Source organism: Doryrhamphus excisus, linkage group LG14 (assembly GCF_037039965.1).
Source record: "Doryrhamphus excisus strain RoL-2023G ecotype Guam linkage group LG14, RoL_Dexc_Guam_v1.1, whole genome shotgun sequence".
Classification (NCBI taxonomy): domain Eukaryota; kingdom Metazoa; phylum Chordata; class Actinopteri; order Syngnathiformes; family Syngnathidae; genus Doryrhamphus; species Doryrhamphus excisus.
The window spans coordinates 17,245,887-17,259,540 of record NC_136370.1 but is presented as its reverse complement, the minus strand read 5'-3'; the positions used below and the strand labels follow the sequence as shown (position 1 = coordinate 17,259,540).

General features: G+C 43.5%; 1 protein-coding gene across 3 annotated transcripts in view; it reads left to right on the top strand.

Annotated features, from left to right (window-relative positions):
• btbd7 (BTB (POZ) domain containing 7) overlaps positions 1-10,623 on the top strand; it is a 31,005-nt gene extending 20,382 nt beyond the window's left edge. For 2 of the 3 annotated variants that reach the window (XM_058090732.2, XM_078796232.1), the window contains 8 exons: positions 3,842-4,050; positions 5,083-5,158; positions 6,734-6,894; positions 6,987-7,130; positions 7,217-7,406; positions 7,570-7,748; positions 8,753-9,151; positions 9,392-10,623. In XM_058090732.2, the coding sequence (XP_057946715.2) occupies positions 3,842-4,050; positions 5,083-5,158; positions 6,734-6,894; positions 6,987-7,130; positions 7,217-7,406; positions 7,570-7,748; positions 8,753-9,151; positions 9,392-10,150 (2,117 nt within the window). In that variant the 3' untranslated portion in view covers positions 10,151-10,623. The remainder of the gene's footprint in view (positions 1-3,841; positions 4,051-5,082; positions 5,159-6,733; positions 6,895-6,986; positions 7,131-7,216; positions 7,407-7,569; positions 7,749-8,752; positions 9,152-9,391) is intronic. The other variant, XM_078796233.1, reaches the window with a different exon arrangement.
• Positions 10,624-13,654: the final 3,031 nt, after the last annotated feature.

Here is a 13,654-nt window from a genome sequence, read left to right as displayed (position 1 = left end):
ACAAGATTTTTACAATGTAAAAAAAAAAAACGTGCCAATCACTGATCTAATCTAATATGTCTACTTGAATTTGATACTTGAATTTATTATGTTATTGCATTTGGGCATCCAGGCTTAGCAGTAAAACTGCATTCAACCTGTCACACGTTGTCTTCTTTTGGTCCAAAATAAGCCACTATGTACATTGTTATTCAAGTTGTCATATTATACAAGTTTGAATGTACCGCAGCTGGAAGGGCGTCTGTGGAGATGTGCTGATTTCGCCTTTTTTCCCCCTTTCTTTTTTTCCCCCCTTCTGCCAAAAGATGTCATAATGACAAATATCAGTACGGCCAGTTCGCATAAAATCAAATTTGGGCTCTTGGACCAAACTGGAGGAGCTGAAGGTTTCAGTAGTCATCAGGTCTCTTCAAGAGCCGCCCGCAAAGAGGTTTATTTCAGGATCTGGACAAGGAAAATATCCTCTCATCCGTCACACTGTCACCACCATCCCGCGCTACTCAATGTCACGCATGTGTGAAAGCCCGTGGAGGTGTTTTCTGCAGCAGCTGAGGGCCGTCATCTGTCTTTATTTATCCTCCAGACACGGATCCCTTTACGAGAGTGCCATTCCGCCCAGCTATCAACCAATATTAAAAGCCTTATTAATTTTTCAAGTGCCCATGCAGAGAGGGCCAATGTGGTTTTCGGGCGCTGTGTGTACCGCTCTTCGGTTTTGCCCTCGCTGGGCTTGCACTTGTGGTTGCGGCCTGCTTCATTTTAAGTGGCATTGCTCACACTTTGATTTACATCCACCGGCAATATTTTGTCCGGCAGACGCTGAACTGCTGCTGTGTGAGGGCTACCAACCGTGGAAAAAAAAAATCATATTAGATATAATGTTGATTCTTATCATCGGAATAAAAGCTCTGTGTTTTGTAGATGGGGAAGCTGCTGTGAATGCCAATGGGCTTAATGCGGAGCAAAGCCGTTGGCTGGGAGTGTTTACTTTTCTGCATGTGTGGCTGCTTTACAGCAAGCGGAGGCTAATGATGCACATAGCTGGGGAAAGACAGACGGCACAGAGAAGATTGTCAAACACTGCGACACAGCTGGCGGGAAAAAAACTGGAGTAGTCATTTGGTTTGGTTTTATAACCCAACTCCAAAGGCAAAGCTTCTTCTTTTTTTTTTTTTTTGCTTTGCTTTTCTCGACTATTCTGAGTTGCCCGCTTCCTCTTAAGCCCGAATCCCAATTCTACCCCACAGCCCTTCCACTTTTGTCTTACCCCTTCCCCGACCTTTTAAAACCGAGGGCCGGTAAGAAATGGGACACCACTTGATTCTCATTTCATCACCACCCTTCACCGCTTGCTGCCTGAGACATAGGCAGATGAGATGATAAAATAGACCATAATATATATTTCCTACCATACAGTAAGGTGCATACATTTCTACATTTTGAACATCTTTTTTTTAATAAGAGGCACACATTTTTCCAAACTGTGACATTTATTGCAAAACAGCAACTGTAATAGCAGCGCACAACCAGCACTGGAAAAACATTTATAAAAATAGAAAATAAATAAAAGCTAAATAAAAAATTTTATATAACCAGGTAGAAAACCCATTGAGATCGAGATCTCTTTTGCAAGGGTGACCTGGCCGAGACGTCAGCGCACATGTAAATACATAAACACATTACAATAATGCAAGATTCATTTTTAATTCATTCATTCATTTAATTAATTAACAGTCAATACATAGAAATAAAAAAAGTTGACAGTAAAATGCTAAAGTGACTCGTGAAAACAATTATAACAAAACAAAAAATATATATATACCGTATTTTCCTGACTATAAGTCGCACTTTTTTTCATAGGTTGGCTGTTCCTGCGACTTATACTCCAGAGCGACTTATAAATAAAAAAACTGTTTATGTTACATAAACACTGGACACCTTTTCTGTTCATTTCTGTTTATTTTTTGTGTAGCTGAATAACCATTGTGTTAGCATATCTTACACCTATTCCGCCTGTTTTCTATTCTTTTATTATTGTTAGAATATGCCTTCCAAGATGACATAATGTCTGTTTTGGTCAAGTAGTTAAATTACCCGCAAAAAATGCGACTTATACTCCAGTGCGACTTATGTAGGTTTTTTTCTACCTAATGATGCATTTTTGGCCTTGTGCGACTTATACTCCGAAGCGACTTATAGTCCAGAAAATACAGCATATATATTGCATGATATAATTAAAAACAAAGTGGTAACAGGTAAAAATATACATATGGACCGGAAATAACAATATATCAAACTGTATAAACATCAGCAAATGTACAAACCTTATAAAGCATTATTTCAAGGTTAAAGAACCTTGCTCTCTCCGTCTATGTTCCCTCTCAGATTCTTTTGTAAGAAAGTTTTTTTGTTGCATTTGGCTTTTCCGTACTGGGATTGCAGCTTTGGAATGGTGCTGGAGTGTTTGATGTAGCAGAAGGCTGACTTCAGTTGGCTCAGCATCTCTCAGCGTGAAGCATACGTGTGATTCATGGGCTACAACCATTAGGGTAACTCATTTTAAATACAATAATTAGCTTAGTATTAGTAAAGATGTTTAGTTAGATTAGTTACATGTTTCATGGTCATGTCGAGTGGTTAGCGTGCAGACCTCACAGCTAGGAGACCAGGGTTCAATTCCACCCTCGGCCATCTCTGTGTGGACTTTGCATGTTCTCCCCGTGCATGCGTGGGTTTTCTCCGGGTACTCCGGTTTCCTCCCACATTCCAAAAACATGCTAGGTTAATTAGCGACTCCAAATTGTCCATAGGTATGAATGTGAGTGTGAATGGTTGTCTGTCTATGTGTGCCCTTTGATTGGCTGGCGACCAGTCCAGGGTGTGTCCCGCCTCTCGCCTGAAGACAGCTGGGATAGGCTCCAGCGCCCCCGTGACCCTCGTGAGGATAAGCGGTAGAAAATGAATGAATGTTTTTTTCGACACCACTTTGGTTCCTGTCTGCGTCTACCTAAGGGTAAGACTTGGAGTCAGGCTAAATAGCTTTCATTTAAGGTTTTGTACGATTACAACATTCTTATGTGTTATTTGCCTACACATTGATCACTGCGTGATCCAAAACCAAACTTACCCCTTTCCAAAGTCAATGTTTCCAATTTCCTCAAGTGTCAGCGGCGGTGGAAAATTCCACGTCATCCCATAACTGTTACCCCAGCGCTCCTCTGATTGGATGCCAGTCATAGAAGCTACTTGGTTATGTCATCAGAGAGAAAGTAAGAATGACTAATAACGATATGGACACAACATAGACAGCAACGGGAACTGAAAGGAAGAAAATACACTGGAAACCCCCCCCCCCCCCCCCCCCCAAACACGCCACACTTAATTTTCCGAATGTGGAAGAATTAGATGAAGATGAAGAATTAACATTCAGAGGGTGTTGGTTGATTTGTAATTTTTAAAACCACGCATACTTTTGTGTGTACACCTTGGCATAGGCGCCCGTGTTTATTCATCACGTGTAAAATGAGGCCCAAAAAAAACAACATGAAGCTATCAAAGGAATTTCCGTGGGTCGGTAGTAGCGGAGTTAAACTGCCTGCCCGCTGTTCTGGTATGTGCTCTGATTTCAGAAACATCGTGAGGAGGATGTGGAGGTTAGTTGAAAGAGACTCCCTGGTTGTGTGTGGATGTAAGGGGGGGTACAAATGTGTGAATAGCTTCTTGGTTTCAGACGTTTACGACCTGAAACGCTTCAAGATGATTGCAGAAAAACGATAGAATGATTTATCTCACTGTCTCACTCTTCTCTCATCGTCGTCGTCGTTGTCGTCTCCCCAAAAAGGCTGCGAGGACATTATCGTGGAAAGCCTGTCCCTCGATTCGCTGGTGCCCATCCTCAAGTGGAGCTCCCAACCTTACGGCTCCAAGTGGGTGCACAGGCAGGCCATGCACTTCCTCTGCGAGGAGTTCAGTCAGGTTGTCACCTCAGATGTTCTCTACGAGCTCGGCAAGGAACACCTTCTCAACGCAATCCAGTCTGACTACCTTCAGGTGAGCAAACGCTGGTGATCTGTTTGTTTTTTTGTTTTTTGTTTTTGATTATTACTGCTATTATTAGTAGTAGTCTGCTTTTGCCCTGTGATATGAAATTTATCAGCGATTTTTTTTTGTTAAAAATAAAAATCAATAAAAAATAATAAAAAACAATTTTTTTTTCATAAAAAAAAAATATATATATAAAATGCCCTCCTAAAAACACCACTGACCATAGCTACTATAGATATGTCAGCTATAGTGCTAACAACATTCCAGTCATTATTATTACTATCATCATTATTCTTCTTCTGATTATTACTACTATTATTAGTAGTCTGCTTTTGCCCTGTTATATGAAATTTATCAGCGATTTTGTTTTTGTTAAAAAAAAATAAAATGAATAAAAAAAATAAAAAATATCCAATATTTTTAAAATAAAAATAAAAAACTCAAATTATTTAGGGGGGCTTAAGAACATTTTAGGGGGCTTCAGCCCCTGATAAAGCATATATATGGCCATTCATGCACTGGGTTACTTAACATTGTTTTTAATGGAAAAAAAAACTAATTTCCAAGGTGTGGCATATTTTATTTGACAGTATCGTGAGGATAAGCGGCAGAAAATGAATGACTGTATCGGAAACCCCGATGTCCTCAAATAGCATCTCCGGCAATTAGGAAGCCTCTTCCTCCCTAACACCGTTTTTAGTGCGGCATTCCCAAAGGAAAAAAGCTTGAAACCCAGAAGCTGAGCTGTCATCGGTGCTGCCAAACTACTTAGGCCTCCGGCCAGACTCTTGAGGTGAAATGTTGTAATCCAACTACGCAAACAAGCCAACCAGACTTGAACCTTCGCTGGAACACTGTCCCAACATGTTGCATTGTCACCTTATCCTCATTTAACAGCTTGTTTTTTTTTTTTTTCCCCTGACAAGTCGCTGACCTTCTCCTCCTGATAATTATGTTGTGTCTTCCTGCCCCCCCTCCTTCTCCTTCTCCTTCTACTCCCCTCTTCCTCCTCTCCCCTTGCTCTTTTCTCATTTGCAGGCCAGCGAGCAGGACATTCTCAAGTATGTTGTTAAGTGGGGCGAGCAGCAGCTTATTAAGAGGATGGCAGACAGGGGTAAGATAATACACTATAATTATTCTCTGAGCACAGCCCCCAATGATTCTGAGGACATTTCACACTTATCACGGCCTCTAAAATGTATTTCAAAGTAAATCAAACAGAGCCAATGTTTCTGTATGAAAAAACAAACCTCTGCCATTGCCATTTTAGTCCCCTTAGTTTACACAGCACAGAATAGCAAAGATGTGTGTCCATGTCTTATATAAGGATTGTTGATGATGGGCAAAATCCCTTCCACCCCCAAAAAAAGCAGTTTTTCTTAAAATATCACATACCTGTGATGTTTTTGGTAGCCATTTTATTTTTATTTCTTTGTCTTTGGGATGAAAATGCTTGTTTTCGTCACATTTTAGTCAGTTCATTTCTAATCAGTGTCGTTTCCGTCAACGGCGAGGATAACAAGATCATTTCGTTGATGAAAATAAGACTGCGATGAGCTAAACGTGCCTCTTTGATGGCGAAAATGTGACGAGTCATGAGTTTTCATTGACGAGACTGGACGATAATGTTTATTATTTATTAGCACTCTGTTAACTGGTTAGTTAGACTAAGATAATGTTACGGTCATTAGCACTGTGTTAACCGGTTAGTTAGACTAAGATAACGTTATGGTCATTAGCACTGTGCTAACCGGTTAGTTAGGCTAAGATAACGTTATGGTCATTAGCACTGTGCTAACCGGTTAGCTAGGCTAAGATAACGTTATGGTCATTAGCACTGTGCTAACCGGTTAGTTAGACTAAGATAACGTTAGCCGGTTATTTAGACTAAGATAACGTTACGGTCATTAGCACTGTGCTAACCAGTTAGTTAGACTAAGATAATGTTACGGTCATTAGCACTGTGTTAACCGGTTAATTAGGCTAAGATAATGTTATGGTCATTAGCACTGTGCTAACCGGTTAGCTAGACTAAGATAACGTTATGGTCATTAGCACTGTGCTGACCGGTTAGTTAGGCTAAGATAACGTTATGGTCATTAGCACTGTGCTAACCGGTTAGCTAGACTAAGATAACGTTATGGTCATTAGCACTGTGCTGACCGGTTAGTTAGGCTCAGATAACGTTACGGTCATTAGCACTGTGCTAACCAGTTAGTTAGACTAAGATAACGTTACGGTCATTAGCACTGTGCTAATCAGTTAGTTAGACTAAGATAACGTTACGGTCATTAGCACTGTGCTAACCGGTTAGTTAGACTAAGATAATGTTATGGTCATTAGCTTGTGCTAACCGGTTAGCTAGACTAAGATAACGTTATGGTCATTAGCACTGTGCTGACCGGTTAGTTAGGCTAAGATAACGTTATGGTCATTAGCACTGTGCTAACCGGTTAGCTAGACTAAGATAACGTTATGGTCATTAGCACTGTGCTAACCGGTTAGTTAGGCTCAGATAACGTTACGGTCATTAGCACTGTGCTAATCAGTTAGTTAGACTAAGATAACGTTACGGTCATTAGCACTGTGCTAACCGGTTAATTAGACTAAGATAATGTTATGGTCATTAGCTGTGCTAACCGGTTAATTAGACCAAGATAACGTTTTCTTCTTCATATCGCTGCTGCAGAGCCCAATCTGCTGAGCGGCACTGCCCACAGCGTTAACAAGCGAGGAGTAAAGAGGAGAGACCTGGACCCGGAGGAGCTCAAGGAGATCCTGTCCCCGCTCCTGCCCTTCATTCGAACTGAGCACATACTACCCCCGCACAGCGACGTCCTGTCTGACGCAGTGAGCCCTCCTTGTCCCGCCTGGTTATGGTCATGTCTCGGTGTTCTTGGCACATTAAGCACGGATCCCATGCCCGGTTCTCTCGTCCACAGCTCAAGAGAGGTTTGATAAGCACGCCTCCATCAGATATGCTCCCCATCGCCGAGGGCGGGAAAGCCAATGCTTGGTTGAGACAGAAGAACGCCGGCATCTACGTGCGGCCTCGTCTTTTCTCTCCTTACGTAGAGGAGGCAAAGGTAAGACTCACAAGCATGCATGTTGTCAATCAAGTGCGAAACAACTTCTCACCTAATTCACCGTCTACTTCCTGTTTGCCCCGTAGTCGGTGCTGGATGAAATGATGGTGGAGCAGACCGATCTGGTGCGCCTGCGACTTGTCCGCATGTCCAACGTCCCCGACACGCTCTACATGGTCAACAACGCCGTGCCGCAGTGCTGTCACATGGTCAACCACCAGCAAATGTCCGTGAACTCAGCCGCCGCCCCATCGGTAGTGGCCAATGAAATCCCAGGTTTGTTGGGGGGGGGGTGAAAACGGGTTACTAAATATTCACTTTGAAGTCAAACGAAGCGGCGAGGCTTCATTCCCTCCGCTTCCTTCTCAAGTTGGATTTAATTTCATGTTTATGCATGTTAATTATTATTATTATTATTATTATTGTGTGTGTCTTCCAGTGCCGCAGCTCTCAGTGGTGAAGGAGATGATCCGCAGGCTTCAGGAACTGAGGCACACGGAGCAGGTGCAGCGAGCGTACGCCCTCAACTGCGGCGAGGGCGCCACCGTCAGCTACGAGCTCCAGTTGCGAGTTCTTCGGGAATTCGGTCTGGCAGACGGAGCCACGGAGCTACTACAGGTGCGGAGAAAAGCAGGACTGTAAACTTTTCTTATGTTTTTATCTTTTTAGTCCTATTTTATGCTCTTAGTCTTCAGCTTTTAACGCCAGTGTTTTGTTTTTATCTTTTGAGTCCTATTTTATGTTCTTAGTCTTCAGCTTTTAACTCCAGTGTTTTGTTTTTATCTTTTTAGTCCTATTTTATGCTCTTAGTCTTCAGCTTTTAACTCCACAGTGTTTTGTTTTTATCTTTTTAGTCCTATTTTATGTTCTTAGTCTTCAGCTTTTAACTCCAGTGTTTTGTTTTTATCTTTTTAGTCCTATTTTTTGCTCTTGCTCTTCAGCTTTTAACTCCACAGTGTTTTGTTTTTATCTTTTTAGTCCTATTTTTTGCTCTTGCTCTTCAGCTTTTAACTCCAGTGTTTTGTTTTTATCTTTTTAGTCCTATTTTTTGCTCTTAGTCTTCAGCTTTTAACTCCAGTGTTTTGTTTTTTATCTTTTTAGTCCTATTTTATGCTTTTAGTCTTCAGCTTTTAACTCCAGTGTTTTGTTTTTATCTTTTTAGTCCTATTTTTTGCTCTTAGTCTTCAGCTTTTAACTCCATTGTTATGTTTTTATCTTTTTAGTCCTATTTTTTGCTCTTGCTCTTCAGCTTTTAACTCCAGTGTTTTGTTTTTATCTTTTTAGTCCTATTTTATGCTCTTAGTCTTCAGCTTTTAATTCCAGTGTTTCCTCAGGGGGGTCCTCCACACTGGGGGCTGTGTCGGGTCTGCTGAGGGGGTGCCATCCTTGGGTCCCTTCGACCCGGCCGGGTGGGGGTTCCTCCCTTTAATGTGGGAGTTCGCCCATCTGTCGGAGTCGGGGGGCCCGGGTGCTGGTCCCCCGATGGCACGGCCTGCAGATCCATGTCTTTGCAGGAAAAGTGCTATACAAATAAAGTTGATTTGATTTTGATTTGTTCCCAAGTTGGTTGAAAACGTCACAGTAGATTAAAAAAAATTCTGTTTTGTCTCTCATCTCTTCAGAACCCGTATAAGTTCTTTCCTGATGAGCGATTCGGAGACGAGAGTCCAATTCTGGCTCTCCGCCAGGTGGGTCGATGCCGCGTAAACAGCAGCCCGGCCATGGATAGCATGTTCGCAGAGATGGAAGGAGTAGCGGGCTTCCACCCTCCTCTCCCTCCTCCGCCTCCCCCGTACCACCCGCCTGCTACACCCAGCCACGCTCAGCTCAAAGGCACCTGGCGACCCCGCGTTCCCATGCCCACGCCCACCCGTTCCTTCTCCTACCCTTGCAACCGCACCCTCAGTCAGCGTCCCGCAGTGGCCAAGCACGCCGGCGCCGACTACGCCTCAGTGCCCAGACCCCAGCCCCCGGACTGCACCAACCCGCAAGCTATGGGTTTGCTTTCAGAACAGCAAGCGGTGAGTGTGTCTGATTCCCGACTTTGTGTCCCGCCTTGCCGGGGTTCCTTATTCTGTGTAGATGTATGAAAATCAGGGACGCTTCGACTTGGGAACGTCGTCATCTGATCACGACTTCTGATTAGATTTCTAAACTGAAACTAAAGTCGCCCGGTGGTTGGGAACCCCTGCTTTCGTTTCTTCAGTTGTTTGTGTTTGTGTCCCTGAAGGCCACTTTCACAAGTTTGGTCTTTATTTCAGATGGGCATGGAGCCGGTCATGAGGGAGTTCATGCCCGACATCGCACTCGGCGTCTCCGTCATGTCCCTGAGGGAACAGCACATGGCCGAGATGGACAGGGAAAGCCCTCACAGCCCCATGGCTCCCTCGGGGCGTCACCCGCCCCACGGGCCCTGCCCCTCCGTCCGCCACAGCCACGGCCACGCTCCTGGACACGGGCACTCGTGCAAGAGACACGCCCCTGAACCCAAACTGGAGGCGCAAGCGGAATTCCCCGACCTGTACGATTTCTCCTGTCGTCCTTCATCTCCGTCCTCCACGCATCCTTTGCCCACATTTGTGGGCCCAGACATTTACAGCCACAGCTGCGCCCCCTCCGCACCCTTCACCCCCACCTATATCACCGACTCTCAATCCCAGGTTCGAACAGGGCCGGACCCGCTACGACTGGATGTCCTCGGTATGACCTCTGGGGTCAGCCCCTCGGGGGTCCAGCCTCGCATGGGGCACATGCCGAGGGGGCGTTCAAACGAAACGGACCTGACTCACGGCTTAGGACATCTGCGCTCACCCAGCGGGAACATGGACGCCTACGAGGACAGACTAGCCGCACCCAGAGACCCCCCCCCGCCGGAGGAGATGGTCATCGGTGTGGAGTCACCCTCGGGCCCGGGGCCGCTTCAAGCCCAGCCCCGCAGGAACAGTGTCAACGAGGACATCACCAGAGACCGGAGGTCACCCAGCAAGCCTGACTACCCTTACAAAAAATCAGCACTTTAACCCGAGTCGAGGACCAGCAACTGAGATTCTAAAAAGGGAACGACTGACTGCCTGTTGTATTGAATGGTCAAGCACTAAGTGTGTGTGTGTGTGTGTGTGTGTGTGTGTTGAAGAGAAGCTGAAGGTAAGAAAGGTGATCAGTGGTTGCTATTTATAGGCGGCGTCCTTTTTTGTTCCTACCTCTGCCACACGACTCCATCCAGTCCGAAAAATGGTCACGCGGTTCCATCCGAGCGTCGTGTCAATCCCGTGCAGGTCGCAACATTCGATGTAGCCGAGTCGTGTCAAACAAAGACCGCGTTTCGTGTCGCCTGATGATAACAATCTCCATTTACAAAAAGGCCACGCCATCTACGAGAGACATATGTAAATATGCCCACCTTTTTTTTTTTTTTTCCCTGTAGCATCCGACCATACTTGGTTGTGGCTCTTGCACACAAAAAGTCGAAATCGGGATCGGACCTTGTCTTCTCTTCCCCCCCCCCCCCCCCCCCCCCCATCAAGTCCGACAACTGACAGGTTTAAGCGATCAGAGCACAACCTGGCGTTTCCTGTATAGTTTGACACGGACGCCATGGCAACCAACGTGCTGTTATCAAACCGAGTAGTTATTGTGGGCGTCGGTGGGGGGGCGGCGTCACACGTGTAAAAGTGTACTGTGCTCACTCTGTACATATCGCTGGAAAGGGAGCACGCCGTCCTCCTCATCCAATAGCGTCAAGTTTTTTTGTTTTTTTTTCAAATCTTAAAGCCTTAACTCGGAATATTCCATTTTCAGATACTTTTTTTGCTTCATTGCTCTATGATGTCATTTCTATCGCAAAAAAACTCGTCGATTCGCTCAATTGACTGTTTGTTCGCCGAGGAACAACAACATTGGAGTCGGCGTTGATTCAGTTGTAGCTCCAGAACCATGCAAGAACCATGCAAGACCCCGCCCCCACACGACTGAGAGCCTGTTAGCGCCAGCCCCTAGCTTCCACGCCAATAGCACGACACTCGCATTGTAAGGGAAAAAGGAAGAAAAGCAGTTTTGCGTTGATTTGGAAAGAATGTACATAAACGAAGATCAGCTTGTCCCGATTTCAACTTCGGAATCACGTTTTTAATGGTGGTTGTGTTCATGCGACGCTGTGTACTTTTTTTTTTTTTTGTCCTGTCATGAAATCTTTATTTGCTGCGTTTGAGGCAGTTTGCTCGCTATTGTTAGTGGCGTGGATTTTTTTGTTTTTGTTTTTTTTGTTTAGATTTCTCAATCGTACAGGAGGAATGTGAAGGGAAAGATCATTTTCCCACCCCCGTGTAGCTTGCATCACCGGGAAAAAAAACAAACTAACAAAAAAAAAAGCTAAACTTCAGATTCCTGGTGTTCCTGTTGTGTAGTTAACTTTTCCAGCGCGGCATTCCGTTGAAAAACAGCGGTTGCTACGCTCGTCCCCGTAGAGAGGACAGTGCCTTCCCCGCCCGCCTGCAGCTGGGTTTTTATTGGAGACTCCGATGTCTATGCAAGCTCTTTTCTACCATCTTACCAGCCTGCATCTGATACTTGTAGCTCCTTTTTTTTTGTGTACATAGATGTTATTTAGCACCTTTGTTTTTTGTTTTTTTTTTTGGAAAAGACTCATCCGATATGTTTTGATCTCTTAGTTTTGGATTCTTAGCAGGTACGTCGTACTTGTGTGGTGTCTTAGGAATCAATGTTTGTAGACTGATACGTTGCATTTAGTTTCACCGAATCTATTTTTCTACTGGCGCCTCAAAAAAAAAAAAAAAGGTGCACAACAGTGGTCGTCTTTGGCATCCTCAAAAATAAACTGGTTTGATATTATGAATTAAATTCATGTTGATTTGGTTTTGTTGCGCGTACGCTCACTCAATGACCTGCTCCTCTTACTTTTGAGGAACCGATTAGTAGTTAGTTTGTAGTTAGTAATTGGCAATAAAATACATCAAAATGTCATACGGAAGCACCTGCAGTAGCGCTGCATCCTGAAGGGGTCAGGCGTCTAGGAGCTGGAAGGTGCTTGTCACTGCTGTTCTTCCATAGAGGAAAAGTCTGCGTTTTGTTTTTTTGGACTGCAGCAGCACGAGTTCATTCATTCATTTATTTATTTATTTTGGGGTGCTGTCTTTGGGCGAGAGGCGGGGTACACCCTGGACTGGTGGCCAGCCAATCACAGGGCACATATAGACAAACAACCATTCACACTCACATTCATACCTAGTATGGACAATTAATTAACTTAGCATGTTTTTGGAATGTGGGAGGAAACCGGAGTACCCGGAGAAAACCCACACAAAACTTCACTTTTGGAGGATTATATATCAACGCTCACCATGAGATGATAGGATTTTTACAACAAAGTACCATATTTTCTGGAGTATAAGTCGCACAAGGCCAAAATGCATTATTAGGTAGAAAAAAAACATACATAAGTCGCACTGGAGTATAAGTCGCACAAAGCCCAAAATGCATAATTAGGTAGAAAAAAACATACATAAGTCGCTCTAAAGTATAAGTCGCACAAGGCCAAAAATGCATAATTAGGTAGAAAAAAAACATACATAAGTCGCACAAAGCCCAAAATGCATAATTAGTTAGAAAAAGTTATTTTTTGGACTATAAGTTGCTCCGGAGTATAAGTCGCACAAGGCCAAAAATGCATAATTAGGTAGAAAAAAAACATACATAAGTCACACAAAGACCCAAATGCATAATTAGGTAGAAAAAGTTATTTTTTGGACTATAAGTTGCTCCGGAATATAAGTCGCACAAGGCCAAAAATGCATAATTAGGTAGAAAAAAAACATACATAAGTCGCATTGGAGTATAAGTCGCACAAAGCCCAAAATGCATAATTAGGTAGAAAAAGTTATTTTTTGGACTATAAGTCGCTCCGGAGTATAAGTCACACAAGGCCAAAAATGCATAATTAGGTAGAAAAAACATACATAAGTCGCACAAAGACCCAAATGCATAATTAGGTAGAAAAAGTTATTTTTTGGACTATAAGTTGCTCCGGAATATAAGTCGCACAAGGCCAAAAATGCATAATTAGGTAGAAAAAAACATAAGTCGCTCCGGAGTATAAGTCGCACAAGGCCAAAAATGCATAATTAGGTAGAAAAAAAACATACATAAGTCGCATTGGAGTATAAGTCGCACAAAGCCCAAAATGCATAATTAGGTAGAAAAAGTTATTTTTTGGACTATAAGTCGCTCCGGAGTATAAGTCGCACAAGGCCAAAAATGCATAATTAGGTCGAAAAAAAAACATACATAAGTCGCACAAGGCCAAAAATGCATAATTAGGTAGAAAAAAAAACATAAGTCGCTCTGGAGTATAAGTCGCAGGAACGGCCAACCTATGAAAAAAAAGTGCAACTTTAGTCCGGAAAAATAGGTTAATAAGATAGCTAAATACCAATATTACATGACTTAAACTAAACTCGAAGCCACTTATACTGATGAAGGTGAGACAATTCAGTGAATAAAACACACTT